The sequence below is a fragment of the Ursus americanus genome, chromosome 3 (genome assembly GCF_024610735.1).
Source record: "Ursus americanus isolate L20-20 chromosome 3, mUrsAme1.1.p, whole genome shotgun sequence".
Lineage (NCBI taxonomy): Eukaryota > Metazoa > Chordata > Mammalia > Carnivora > Ursidae > Ursus > Ursus americanus.
In genome coordinates, this window is record NC_142129.1 from 85,188,397 (window position 1) to 85,203,168 (window position 14,772).

Genomic DNA, 14,772 nt, shown 5'->3' on the forward strand with positions numbered 1-14,772 from the left:
CTTTTCTTTTCTTTTCTTTCTCTCTCTCTCTCTTTTCTTTTCTTTCTTTTAAAGATTGTATTTATTTATTTGACAGAGACAGCCAGCGAGAGAGGGAACACAAGCAGGGGGAGTGGGAGAGGAAGAAGCAGGCTCCCAGTGGAGGAGCCTGATGTGGGGCTCGATCCCAGAACGCCAGGATCACGCCCTGAGCCGAAGGCAGACGCTTAACGGCTGTGCCACCCAGGTGCCCCCAGGTTTGATTTTCTTAACCAATATATTTAAGCCTAATTCTGCCCTTACTGTGAAAGCTCTCGGAGTTGTAGTCTTTGGAGGTGTCTTCTGGGGCCTGGGGGTGGGGTGGGGAGGAGGTGCACAGAGTAGTCACACCCAGAAAGGGCCATTAAAAGAGGCTATGGAAACCGGTTCCTGGGTGTTAAAGCAGATGCAAGACCGTATTTAGGCTGGTGGATTTAAATCGGGGGAGCTTCAGAATCCCTCTGCGGTAGGTCCTGTTCTTCTTTATTTCAAAAGCCCCAGAAACAATCTTAATTCAACCCGCTTCTCTACTGTTGTCCCCAAATCTGCTGCTCCCCAGGTCCAAGTGCCCTGCTGAGAACCACAGCTGGACCTGTTCTGAACACTTACGGCCAAAAATGAATCACCAGCCTGTGAAGTTTGTCCCTGCACTCTGACTCTAAAATCTTCCCGTACCTGTAACGGCTGAGCTTTGCAGGAATCTCCTCGGCCTTCAAATGGGAGAAATGGAGATTTACCCTTTTTTTTTTTTCTGTTAAAGAGCATTCCAGAACTGTGTGTATAGACTGCGGGCACTTCAGGAAGAAGAGCAGGTTGCCAAGTCTGTCTTAACACCAAAGGAAGGTCACGTCCCATTTCCAGGCCAGGGCCTGCCCTCTGCTCTGTCACTCACCAGTTTGCATCTCAAGCAATGTTTTGTGAGCCTAAATGTTAACCCAGGTGCCTCTTTACAATTGCACTTTTTAAAATGTTACTTTTATCAATCACTTTCAAAATCTGTAAGCACCACCCCTCCCCAACCGCCCTGCCCTGAGCCCCCCCCACCCCCAATGCTACTCCTCATAATAAGGTCTTAACTCTTTGAAAGTGGCTTGTCATTTTTCTCAGTTTGCCATTCAAAGCTTTCCATGATCTGGCTCCAGTATGATCTTCCAAACTGCCCCCTCTCATTCTCCTTGCAACCCATGCCTACTGCTTCAAGCCGCTGGCTGCCTCACTGTTTCATACTCTCCTCCTCGAGTGTTATAATAACTGCGTAGGATTGTATCGTTAGGACTGTGGATGCACCTTAACTATTCCCAATGGCTGACTCCTCCTCTCTGCATTTTGCCTGGAAGGGTACAAGGAATCTTCTAGACGGGCGGTTGTCAACTTTGGCCAGTCACTGGAATATGGGATTATGGGGAGTGGGAGGGTGGAGGGTGGTACATTTTTTTTTAACTGAGGTATAACATGCATATAGGAAAGAGCAAAAATCACAGCATGCCACCTGTTAACTTTGGGTGTACAAAACAGCCTCACGTGACGAGCACCCACATCAAAAACTGGAATGTTACCAACAGCCCGGAAAGGCTGGGGTAGAGGAGGCTTCTGAAAAATTCCCACTTTGGACCCCATCCTCTGAGATTCTTATTCCTAGATGTGAAGTAAAGCCCAGGAATTTACATTTTTAAGATTTTCCCCAGAGAAGTCTGGTTTCCCATGCACCACTAGGCTTGGAGAGCATGAATCTACCAAAGTTTTTCAAGTTGCCCCTCATGTGTCACCGTGGGGAACGGCGATTGAGACAGGGAACTGTCAGACTTGTCTCTCCCTTCAATCAGAGCCACTTGGATCTCTTTCTTAAACTGAGCCTCCAGTTTAAGAAAGGCCTTCTCTCTGTGGATAAAAACAACCCTTTCCTCCACAATTCTGAAAACTACCTATGTCGGTCGGTTCAGGTGAGGAAGCAGAACTATAAGGATGGATACGGACGGATCTATATACGGATCAAGAAGGGTTATTTGACCTTTCACAGTAGGACTTGCTGGTTAAACAGCCCCTATAAGGCTGTTGTTTTTGTGTTTGATGCTGGAGCGTGAAGTCCGTAGGGCAGGTGGTTGGGAAGGAAAGACCTTGGTAGACCAAGAATAATCTGGAACCCCATGAGGATGGAGTAAAACTCTTGCTGCCTTTGACCTTGATAGTAGGGATATCCCCCAGAAGCCATGGAGCTAAGCACTCGCAGCTGGCCGTGTAATCAGAGAAGCCGGAGGGGGATCCAGGGAAAGGTGGGGCGACTGCAGGCGCGGCCGCTGCTACCCAGCAATGGGGTGAGCCAGCAGGGAGGCAACAACGCACGTACTGCTTCCCTTCTGTCCTCCAGCTCTCCCGAGAATCCCTCTGTGATCCAGTCCAATTAGGAACCCACAGGACAGGGAATTCTGGGAGATGTAGTTCAGCCCAGCCAGGATGACACAGGACGAAGCTGTCACCACCCGTCCGATCGCCGGTTCTCAAGCTTGGCTGCACACTGGAACCATGTGTGGTTTTAAGAACACAGATGCCCCGTCAGGATGTGGGAAAGCTTCCCAGGTCACCGTAATGTACAGTCCTGGCTAAGAACCACTGCCTGGCAACCTCAGGACTAGCCCCGACCTGGGGCTCAAGAAGATCAATTTTTCTGTCTTTTTGCCCCAGGAGGAGCATTAAAAAATCTGATTATTTTTTCAAAGGTTTTCTCATTATCCTGCCTTCCTGCATCGGTCTGTCCTCTCTCCGCGAACCGAGCCACAACCCTCCCGAGGTCCTCAGCACGCTGGCTGGACCGTGGACCAAGCCTCCTGGGTCTCTACCCTCCTGTGCCTAGTATATCAGGAGCACAGTGGGCAGACCCTGGGATCATCCTAATGCCAGCAAGCCCATCGCGAACTAAAGACTCGGAAATTTTCACTATTAAGCTTCTAAATAAAGCATCTCTTCCTCATAGGCATAGACGAATTAAATGATTATAATGCAGCTAAGCGATCAGTGAGCACTTAACCAACGTAATACAAGCAAGACTTCGTGAGCGTCAGGGCTGTGGGCTCGCAGGTGGTGGAGCCGCCACTGCTGGGTCATTCTCAAGGACGGCTGAAAGAGAGGGACGACATGGGCCACCGTAGGAAAAAAGCCAGAAAAGAGGTGTGGGCCAGAAAGAGCTCAGATTCAAGTTCCAGCAGGGAGGGGGCCTGGGGCCACTGCCTGCAGGGGTTCATAGAGAGCATCGGAAGAGAGGGATGCGAGAAAGAGCTGGGGGGGGGGGTGTCCAAAAGCATAAGCGTGCCGGGCAGTAACTCTGTTCCAGGGAGTGGTTGTCGCAATTGTGGACTTGACCCATTGCTCTCCTCTTCCCATCCACAATGTGGTCGTTTCTAATGAGGTCCGAAGTGTGAGACTGACACAATTGATCAAAATAAGGTCTTTGGGATTTCCTCTGGGTTTCTATTATTTGTGCTCTCCCCGTTCTCCCCATTATAGCAGACAGTGGACGCCTGCGGGGCCACCCCGTTCCATACTCTGTAAATAAGTTTAGAGAGAGAAACTTTCTGAGGAGCAATGACAGGAATCTTTCATACCATCTCTGTGAAGCTACCCTGGGGAAGGATTGGGTGGTGCTCCAGGATGTTCAGTGGCCTATGTTTACTGTGTAAGGTCGCCTTCTGTGCCCAAAATGGATTTGAAGCCTCCTGAGGGCAAGGCTGATCCTTGATCCCCCTTTATTGGGATCTCGGCGCCTAGGACAGAGCAGCAGGAAGGGTCCTGGACGCAGGGACCCAGAGTTCCATGTTCTAGTTATAGCTCTGTTCCTCAAAAGCGACTTGAATCCTCCCCGGCCTCAGTTTCCTCCTCTATAAAGTGGGAAGTACCTACGTCACGGGGTTATTGTGTAGTGCCCATGAGACAGCATCTGGGGAAATACTTCCATGACTCCAGGAGTGTGGTCCAAGTGGGAGAAAATGTGGGAAGAGCTGGTACTTCTCAAGAACGAGCTGCTGGCTGCTCCCCTTGTGGAGGACAGGGAGGCACAGGGTGGCTGACCTAGGCTGCTCTGAGGAGATGCCCAGGGGTGGAAGCGAGGCGGAGGTGTCCCCGAGAGCCTACAGAGCAACAGCAGTCACTTTATCCCTGCACCTCTCTGGAGATCCCTGTGCAAGCTTTCTCACTGCAAGCTGGTTGTTGGCCTGGTTCCTTGTTTATTCATTCATCGTCTTCATCCAGTGTCTCCTGAGCAGCCACCATGTGCCGAGCACCGTGCCAGGGATTGTGAATTCAATGGCGAGCAAAAACAGATGAGGTCCCTGCCCTTCCTTACCAAACAGATTTGGACTCAGGCTTATGCACCGAGAAAGTTGGATAACTAGCTTCAGGCAGCTCTAGGGACGGATGGAAATGCTGTGTTTTAGTGGGAGCCTAGAGTTAGTTGACAAATATCAACATGTTGAGGTCAGATGTAATAAGAAGAAAAGGAAGAAAAGGTAGACTCCCACCAACCCCCCGTTGGGTCTTCTCACTGTGTCCCAGTCTCAGGCTTCAAGAGTCCTACTCTTTATGACTTTACCCCCATTGAAGCTAGCTCTCACCTGACTTACTCGTGCTAAGGTGGTCAATGCTCTCGAGAAACTGCACTTAATAGGGGCAAAAGCCTCGAGGTAAAGGAATGATGCCCCTGCTGGACGGAGAGATGTGAGAGGTCACCCTAAAATCACACCAGAAGGGAGGTCGCTTCAGACTGGCACTTCCAGGGGCAGCGAGGTGGAGAAAGGTAGGGGCTCACGGCAGGGGTAAGTTCCCCTAAGCAAACCTTTATGGCCTTTAAAGATTTCCAAAGATCAGGGAGAAGGAAGAGCAGGAGCAGGTGTTGTCGGGGTCCCGGGTTTTGTTCAGGGAAGGCGGGTTTGCAGGTGCTTATACCATTACCAAAGGAACTGACTAGATAATTCGCTACATTAAAAAAAGGAAAAAAGGGGAAAAAGGAAAGACCATAGGATTTTCAGTAGCCAGGACCCAGAAAAAGCTCCACCACCAGGCTCATAGTTCCAACCAAGCTGCCAGACAACCCCACTGGTGAATTTCCAGCTGGATTTATAACTTTTCTCTCAGCAAGAAAACAAAGACATATTTTAAGACGACCTCCCCTCACAACCCAAGCCAAAGACTGTAGGTAATATGAACCCCAAATGGACTCATTAAAATAGAAGTTTCTATTGTAAAATAAAGCATAGACACTCAAAACCACACAAAGCAAATGCACTGGGAAAGATAAGAAGGCAAGCGCCCCAGTAAGCACCGGCCAGGTCAGGGGAGAGGACTGTGCCGCCCTCCCAGAGGCCCCTCCACGCACTCGTCCCAACTGCAGCCCACCCCCCGGCCTCCAGAAGCAGCCACACTCCTAACTTATACTCTTCAGCTCCTGCTTATTTGTGGTATCATCACCCAACTGTGTGTCCTGAGACGCTGTAGGCCAGTCCTATCCATATTTTAGATGTCCTTTATGTTTCTTTTAAGTGACCACCAGTTCTCCCTCCATCTATGCCTCTTCCTTGCAAATTATCTGTTGGAAGTCTCAGACCACCAAACCTGCCTTTTTCCACTGTCTGGATTTTGCCTTGGTGCAGGCCAACACGTCCAAGTGCTACTCATTCTTAATGCAAATAATCACCTGCTTGAGAAAAACCCCGTATGCAAGGCATGTTCTCAAGGAGGGCACCCTCCCTCCCCCCGTAATCACTTTCTCACAATAGAGGTAATGAGACAGGAGGAGAATGGGATCTGAGGGAGCTCTCTGTGGAACTACTGATTTATGACTTTTTTTTTTTTTTTAACAATTGGAAGTGACTGGGGAATGCTTCTCTTTAATGCCTTCCAATATAGTTTGGAATGGGGTTTGACATCACACTATGCCCCAGGGCCCACGGTTGTATACTGTTAAGTTTTATCAAAGATGATTGCATAATAGGAGCCTGGATGTAGCAAAAGCCGAAGGAATCTCGACCACTAACCAGACTCACCAAATGTAATAAATATAAATGACAGATGAAGGGAAGATGAGATCTGGCCATTTACTTACGGTTTGGAGCAAGAAAAGTTACACTTAAAAAAAGCTCTTCCTTTCTCTAATCTCAGAAGACAGTCCCACAAACATAATTAGCATTTCAAAAGGCTTTATCAAATATTGACTTAATACAGAGTGCATCCACTTAGTGGTGACCTCAAGACCCCCCTAATAAGTTGAGGACCCTAAATTACACACTCCAGGGCTCTGACATCCCAAAAGGGACAAAAGAACTGAGCACTCTTGTACTAGGAGACAAGAGGTTTTATAACACTTAAACACGTGTGAGGGACGCCTGGGTGGCTCAGTCGGTGAAGCGTCTGCCTTCGGCTCAGGTCTGATCTCAGTGTCCTGGGATCGAGTCCTGCATCGGGCTCCTTGCTCAGCGGGGAGCTGCTTCTCCCTCTGCCTGCTGCTCCCTCGCTTGTGTGTGCACGTGCTCACACAGTAAATGAATATAAATGAAATCTTTAAAAGAAAAAAAAATTAAACACGTGTGGGGTCCGTTTTGATTTGCACAGAAAGAAAAAACTCCAAAACTGATGGGTACAGCAAAAAATTCAAAACCTGAGGCTCTCTTCAAATTCAATAGGCTCCTGACCTTTATTATGGCAGTAGTTGCATAAAGCCATGGAAGGGCCCTGAAAGACGTCAGAGGGGAATAAAAGAAATCAGGCAGAGGCCTGAACTGACCACATTCTGGTTCTCTGTTCGTATTTCTTTCCTTGGTTCTCCCGGGGTTTTTATCCGTGAAGGAGATCAGGATTGTGTGTCCTCCTCCCTGTTAACAGTGGGGAGAATGCGGGACGGGAAGGAGCAGGGAGGAAAATAGAATCAGAAGAACACAAGGCACAGTGGACAGGCAGACCCAAGTCTTTCCTGGGCTTAGGGATTTTTCAAATCTGCTTGCAAGACTGGGTTCCTGCTCTTCGAGTGAAGATGGTAAGTGAGTTGCAATTCGGTAAGTTTTTTTACAACGCGCTAGGGTATTTCCAGTGATGACAACGTGTGTGTTTAAAACTCTACAACTAAATTAATTTGAATTCACTTTCACTGAAAAGGCAGATATGATTCAGAAGCTTTTTTCTTCGTCTTAGTGCCTGTCCTAGGCTACCTTTCTGAAAGATCTGATACTCCCTGGAATTCCTTCCTGTCTGGGCTCTGCGACCCTGTCATGCTGGGGCTCAAGTCTAACGGCTTGTCTTCCCAGCTGCTCCCGCTGCTCCTTTGGGCCCATCTCTGGCTCACTAGGAATCACACAGAGTTCTTCCTCAAACTCTTCTCTTGTCCCTGTCCTCCACCCCAAACCCCATCATGGACTCCTAGCTTCTCAAGATTTCCAACCTCAGCCTCTAAGAGCCACCCAGTGTGTGACCTTCCCGAAAGGCAGGCTGAGCTGGGGCGCAGCGGGGATGTCCCAAGGCAGACCAGAACTTGGAAATGGGGTTAAATCTACCATGGTTTCCATGCTTCTGTTAGCTCACTTCTCATGCTGGGCTGGGCTCAGTCTAAGCATGTTATGTGCGTTATGGCCTTTAAACTTCACACTGCCTCTCCAAGAAAGCATGGTCATACCTATTTTCTACACAGGAGACTTCAGCCAGCAGAGGGCAGGAACTAGGCGAGGCAGAGCTGAACTGCGAACCCACCTCCAGGCCCTGCTCTGAACCAGGAGACTGAGTCCTCGTGTTTCTGGACATCAGAAGGACTCAAGAGCTTCGGGGTTTGCCTTCGGGGGACCAGAGGGAGGACAGATCAGTGGTTCCAGGTTCCAGCTCTGCCACCCCTGTCAGGCAGCCATGGGAGAGGGTCCAGCCCTGCCTGTAGCCAGGCACCCCCACTGACCACCCAGCCTCCCCATGAGGGTCCGCCACTGAAGGCAGGTATGAGGCCTTTGCCTTGTGCCTCCCATGCTTCCCAGGCTGGCACGTAACAGGGCTTCCAGGCACCAGGGCCTGGGCATTCCTTTTTGGCAAACTGTGCATCAGTTCACAGGAAACCACTTTACTGACTAAACATTTGAACTCTATGCTTGTCAAAGAAAGTTCGGGATCTGGGAGACATGGGGAAGAGGCAGAGACATGCATGCTCTTGAGCCATCATGCTCAAAGGTCGGGGTCTTCGAACCTTCCCTGAGCCCTTTTAAAGTCTTCTCGAATACCACCTCCTTACGTCATAGACTCAGGTTCCACACCACCAACTACTGCACGGAAATGAAATAACTCGTGGTCTTCTAGTTTGTTTTTAATTTTTTTCCTATCGAGTATCTAGTTTTGTCAGTCAGGTCTGGAGCATAAGGGGGTGAAGATGAATGTTGAAACTGGCCATCGGAGGTTCATTTACTCATCCTGTCTTTCTTGCTCAATGGGAGTCAGTCCTGAGATGTTAGGCGTGGGGCTCAGGTTCAGCCAGACAGACCGGCTGGGTCAGGGCCTGGCACCACCAGGCCAAGGCCGCCATGTTGGGGAGTAACCACTCCAGAGGACCCTATCCTTAGCTAGGGGGTGTGTGTGCTAGAGTGACTTACCCTGTGTGGATGGTTGTGGTAGAAAGTGGGATGTACACAGAGACCCAGAAAAAGCTCACAGCAGTGAAACTGCCCTCAGGATCTCACACCACAGGTGCCTGTCTACACATCCAGCCCTGTTCCTCGGCCTGGAACACAGAGAGTTAAAAATGAAACGACCCTGGCAACAGAAACCTACTAATCCATGGCGATTTAATAAATAACCAGGGTTTACTAGGCCTTATTAAAATACACATGTGGTGTATTTTCTTATCCTCTGACGCTCACCTCTTCACTTGGCAGAACCTGCTGGGGGCAGCTGGAGCAATCTCACCAAGTTTGCTGTGTGCGCACATCAATTTGATTCCCCCCAGAAAGATAAAAATCAGTAAAGTGAGTAAGTTACAATTAAAGTATGTCACTGAACGCACAGACAACGTGAACAGGCTGAGGAGGACTTGTCCTGAGGCCGCCAGTCACTTCTGAGTTAAAAGACTTTTCTCCCCCTCTTCCCTTGCTTGCTCTACCGTATGTGACGTTGTGGTCAATCAACACGCCTCCTCTTACTTCTTGAAATTCCCTCCTCTGTTTGGCTTCCATCACGCTATTCATGTACCAGGCTCCCCTCCCGGCTCTCCCTAACTGTTAATCCGTCCGTCCGTCCGTCCGTCCGTCCATCCATCCATCCATCCATCCGACAGTTAATGACAAGCACTGGAAAAAATGACAAAGTATATTTATGTCTGGTTTTGCAGTTCAAAAATGTTTATATATATTATTTCATGAATTTCTCGCTCCAACCATGTGAAGTGGCCGTTGGTACCCCCATGTTACAGACGAGGAAACAGGCCCCGAGAGGACCTGTGATTTATTTACACCAGTACAACCAGCAGGTGGCAGAGTCTGAACACGAATTCAGCTTTCCATCCCAGTTAAGAATTCACAATGGCGCTCTCCTACAAACCGGTCAACCATCATTTCTTCACTAGTCTCACTGTTCCGAATTAAATGTCATGATCCAGTCGATACATATTAATTGAAATAGTGCTAGGCTTTGGGGGATCAAAGACTGGGTCCCTGCCCTCCTGCAGTTTGTGGCCTAGTGGGGGAGATAAACATTAATCATATGTTCACACAATAAACACTTGTTTTTGAGGTGTAAGAGACTGCTTACTTAGTTAAGGAAATCAGAGAAGTCTTCCAGGAGGAAGTAATCATTAAGATGCATTTTGAGGGATAAGTAAAGAGTTAGCTTTGGGAAGCGGACAGGAAGAAAAAAAATCATATATAGAGAAGGAAAAGCATGTGCAAGGGCCCTGTGGCAGGAAGACTCAATGTGCTGAAACGCTGAAGGTCAGCTTGATTGGCACATAAAGAGTGAAAGGGGGCCTGGCACAGGATGTAGTTCAGACCATGCAAGACTTCACAGCCATGATAATGATTTACTTTTAGCTTAAAAGCAATGGCAAGCCACAGGTCAAGAGAATGATATGATTAACTTTGATCTTTGATTCTGACTTTGGCGTGCAGAATGGATTGTAGAGGAGCAAGAGTGGAAGCACGGAAAACAGCTGGAAGGCTTTTGCATTTGTCCAGGTGATATGTGATGACAGCCTGGACCAGGGTGGTAGTGGTGGAAATGAAGAGAAGAATCCCACAGAGGCCCCCTGCTCTCCTCAAGCCCATTTTCTCCCTAAACCCTGTCACCAGAGTGTGCTCACGAGTTTGCAGCACATGGAAGCTTGTCCACACTGCGGGGCTCCGCTGGAGTCTCCTCTTCCAGGAAGCCTTCTCCAGACAATGCCAGTCCTCCAAGATCTTTCAGAAGCTCTGTCTACCTTCTGCACTGTCCATTCTCACACCTGATTCTCCTCTATGGCTTGGCTGCTCTCCGGTCCATTCCTGGAGGTGGCTTCATTTGTCTTGTTGTCTTGCTTTCTCCCTTTGGAAAGTAAATGCTTTGTTGGCATTTGCTGAATGGTATCAACAGGGCTCCTCTGGAAATTACATTTGTAAATGATTACTCACGCCAATTGCCTTATCTTTTTTTTTTTCCTAAATTAAACACTGGTTGCTTAAATCTGTCTTCATGATCTTGTTCTATCAAAATGTATGTCCCCAATTTTTCTATAATTTCCTCTAAACTCATTTCCACATTTTCCTAGTAGAAAGCAGTTTCAGAGGGAACCGAGTGAGAGGGCGGGGTGGGGGCAGGAGTGTAATTAAACAGGGGCTGTCTGACCAGAATTCCTATACCTTTTAATGGGGTATTTGATTAATCCTTTCCACAGGCACCATTATTCATGCCTTGATGGAATCTCATTTTATAGCCCTTAATACATGGGCCCAATTTATCCACATCACATTGTATTCTAATACTTGTCATCCAAGTTATTAGCTATCTCCTTCTTAGTGTAAAATCATCAGCAAGTTTGATTAGCTTATTCCCTGGGGATGATAGGGGGAGATAAGAACAGACACAGTACAATATGACCACCAATGGTTCTGCATTCTCAAAAGAAGACCGCTACATGAGATCCATTTATGCAGCTGGGGTGGTCAAAATAAACATGGGCCCCCATGGGAGGGTCTCTGTGTGGGACCCAGGAGCCATAGCCACAAAGGGCTGACTGCCTCTGTGCTTAGCAGTGTGGAGCCATCATCCCTAATGGGGTCACTTTAATAAAAAAGAGTGAGGCTTCCCCACTCCTGCTTCCTAACATCCTCTCCCCTTCCTGGAATATCCTTCCTGGGGGCAGAGCCCAGAAGCTCCCCTTTATTCCAGGACACCACGTCTGCCTGCTCTTCTTTGCCTCCTGGGCACCCGGCAGCCCAGACGACCTAGGAGATGCCAAGGCTGTCGACTGTTCTTTCTCTAGCACTGAGATGGCTCTCAGCAGGCACCCCTTCTTCCTCTTCTCTGGAACCACACCTGAACCTTGGGACTCACAGGGTCTTCAGTCCCTTGTAAGCAAGCTGGCCCGTGGCCTGAAGAGATAAAGGGCCCGTATGACCCCTACAGGATTGTGGGCTAAAGCCCCCAGAGTTTCCGATGCCCCTTCCTGCACATAACCACCCCTCCGCAGCCCCATCAGGCAGCACTCCCACAGCCACCCCTGGAGTCCTTTTTAAAGCTCCCGTCATCCTTTCATCAAAGGCCCCATGTCACTTATTCCCGTGCTTTGCTGAGCCTGGCAAGGGGAGGATGAGAGGGGCTCGGTCTGTGGTGGCATCTCGTTCCTTCCGCCTGGAGTGGGGGAGAGCCTTAGGCCCTTGGTTCAGGCTTCCGCCTTCCTCTCTCTCTCAGCTTGCTGGTGCTGGGGGAAGTCAACCGCTCTGTTGTGAGCAGGAGAAACTAAGGCCTCCCACCTACAGCCAGGTGAGTGGGCCATCTTGCAAGAGGATCCTTCGGCCCCAGCCAAGCCTTTAGATGACAGCGGCTCAGATGACTACTTGACTACAACCTCATGAGAGCCTGGGCCAGAAGCCCCAGCTACGCCACTCTAGGCCTGTGACCCATGGAAACTGTGCAGTGCAAGAAATACTTGTGGTTTTAAGCTGCCAGATGTTGGGGTCATTTGTGACATGGCAAACGGTTACTTATACACTCTTCCTACTTTAGAGAAAGGTCTTGGTTCCCTCCTTCCCTTCAATTCCCTCCTCAGGTTCCACTTTGATCTCTTCTCTCTGTTTAGGGAGTCTGGTGTCCCTCTGGTACCTTCTACTGACGCGTCACTGGCCTCTACTGAGTGCCCTCATGGTCTCAAGGACTCTTTCCCTGAGGAGAGGGGGCTGCCTGGTGGGGGGAGCTCTCCGGGGCCTGGGTTTGGGAATTCTCGGCTCTTTGCCTGCCATCCAAAGTGACATCCGGACTTAGAAAGACTCTTTGCAGAGAGCAGCCTTCCTCAGGCCATGAAACTCCCTCTGTGCTTCTGAGTCCTGGGGGCCTAATGACTTCAGTCAGGCCGACAGCCAGCATGAGAAGCCTTTGCAAGGCACTTGTTCCCTTTTGTATCAGATGCTCACCTCCTGTACCCTTTTTGCTCATCTGCAGTTTGTGCAAAAGGTCATGTCTCGTTTCAACTTTGCAGTTAAGTGCATCCGACACTAAGCAGGGATTCCCAAACTGGAGATTCAATCTGGCTAAGGGTGGCAAGCTGTAGCCCCCACCCCCACCTCTACTGGCTGTGTCCTACCAGCATAGACCCCATCAAGAAGAAGGTGGTGTTCTGATTCTCACTTCTCTCATACGTATACAAGGAATAAAATGTATTTCGCGATTAAAAAAAATCCAGGTTGCTTTTCTATCTGATCACATCCTGGTACTTTGTACAGAGTCTATCTTAGTTCTGTGGGGCCTGGTCAGACAATCTCTTGGAAGTCTTGAAGCAGGTAAAAAACCAGTAGACTGACGCCGTGGAAGGGACCCCAAAGCAGTGGTTCTCCGAGTATAGCCCCTGGGCCGACGGCATCAGCATCCTCAGGAGGCTTGGTGAAAATGCACATTCCCAGGTCCCCCCCCAGACCCCCTGAAGCAGAAACTCTGAGGGTGGGGCCCAGCGATCTGTGTTTTAACAAACCCCCTGAACAATTCTGATGCATGGCTAAAGGTTCAGTATCACCGACTTGGAGGATGAAACATCTAAATTATTCATTCTTTCATTCATAAGACATTGACTGAGTGCCTATCCGCCAGACACTGGGGCGGTGAAGAGAAATTACAAGGAACTCCTTCCACGACCAGTTCGCAGTCCTCCCTTCTCTTGCTTTATGACAAAGCTTGAAAAGAAAGCAGGAATTTGAACACACTCATCCAAGGAACGGAAATCATTCTTCACATGTAACTCCAGACGGGCAAGAGGCACACCAAAATTGTTTTATTTATTTATTTTTTCCAGGAGTGATAATACTCTCAAAATAGTAACTTCTCTAAAGTAAGTAAACGTGTGGGTTTAATATATCATGTACAGCTGGCTCATCCTTTTAAGCTTAAAAAAAAAAATAGAAAAGATGATGGGATGTCACCATGAATGAAATACAGAATTACCTTAAAGATGCACTCAGATCCGCACCTGTCTTGTATGAACAAACTACCCTCTCATTTCATCCTCTCGATGAAGTAAGAGTTTCCGTAAGTCTAGATAAGTCACAAGAGCTAAGATGTGTTGTGTGCTTCCTATGGTGAGGCTCGGGGCTATTTCTACATTTGATCTTCTCCTGACCTGATAAAGTAGATGCCGCGGACACACACAGTGGGTAGAGGAAGAACGAAGAACGGAAGAGGCAGGAAAGGGGCCTAGACTCATCGTCCCTCAACCTCACATCAGTTACCCCCCAGTGCTGTAATCCCAGCGCCACCGGGTTATTTTGTCCCTCTTTAAAACCACTGGTTAATGGGGAAAACATAAAAGGAAATATCACCCTCCCCTCAAAGATTTCTAGTAGGAAACTGCCGGCTCAAGTTCAATTGGGGGATTTGTTTCTAAATGATAAAGGTCATGCTAGATTTCTCCTTCAGTACCGTAGATAATTAGGAGCTGGCTACAAAGTCCTTACGGCGGCCTGTGAAGAAACTGGTCCACTCTCCAGCTTTGACAAAATGCTCCACATTTGCTCCTTTCTCAGGGCACCTCAGGGATGCTCGATGACTCACCGTAATCCTCTCAGGGCAGATGATTTTCCTGTGGTTAGGGAACGAACTTGAGTCGATCCAGCCAAGCCCGGACTCTCGTGACTGTGGATGCCCGGTTAATCTGGCAGCCACGGGGGTGAAGGGTGTGACCGATGGCCACAGAAGGCATCAAAGCTGTCTGGCAGGACCAGCAGCACACGCAGACCTTAGCATGGGCACCAGGCCTGCCCTGGCTAGCAGAGTTCCTCTGCCCCACAGGACTACCCTTCATTTACAGGGGCTTCACGGCTCTCCCATGTTTTGGCAAGCAAGAGGCACCGGGAGGCCTCTTCCGCCTATTGTGTCCTTGGGAATGACCTGGTGACTTCAATTATATACCACCAAGAAAATCTACAGTCCACATTGGGCTGGGTAGAAGACTGTATGGGTATCTCTCGAGCCATATAGGGAGTGTGGGACTTGAGGTGAACGGAAACACATCCGCCTTTCCCTTTGGCCTTCTGTCATCAATGCTTTTTAGAACACCAAGCCCCACCCCATCTC

The 14,772-nt window shown here is 48.9% G+C and overlaps 1 protein-coding gene across 7 annotated transcripts in view; it reads right to left on the reverse strand.

Annotated features, from left to right (window-relative positions):
* Positions 1-14,772, reverse strand: part of ATXN7L1 (ataxin 7 like 1) — a 234,206-nt gene that overhangs the window by 118,603 nt on the left and 100,831 nt on the right. The window contains exon 4 of one of the 7 annotated variants that reach the window (XM_087861182.1): positions 1,069-10,539. The exons of the other annotated variants lie outside the window; for them this stretch is intronic. Within the exon in view, the coding sequence (XP_087717308.1) occupies positions 10,454-10,539 (86 nt within the window). The 3' untranslated portion in view covers positions 1,069-10,453. Of the gene's footprint in view, positions 1-1,068; positions 10,540-14,772 lie in introns of those variants that run through there. 7 annotated transcript variants of the gene reach the window in all.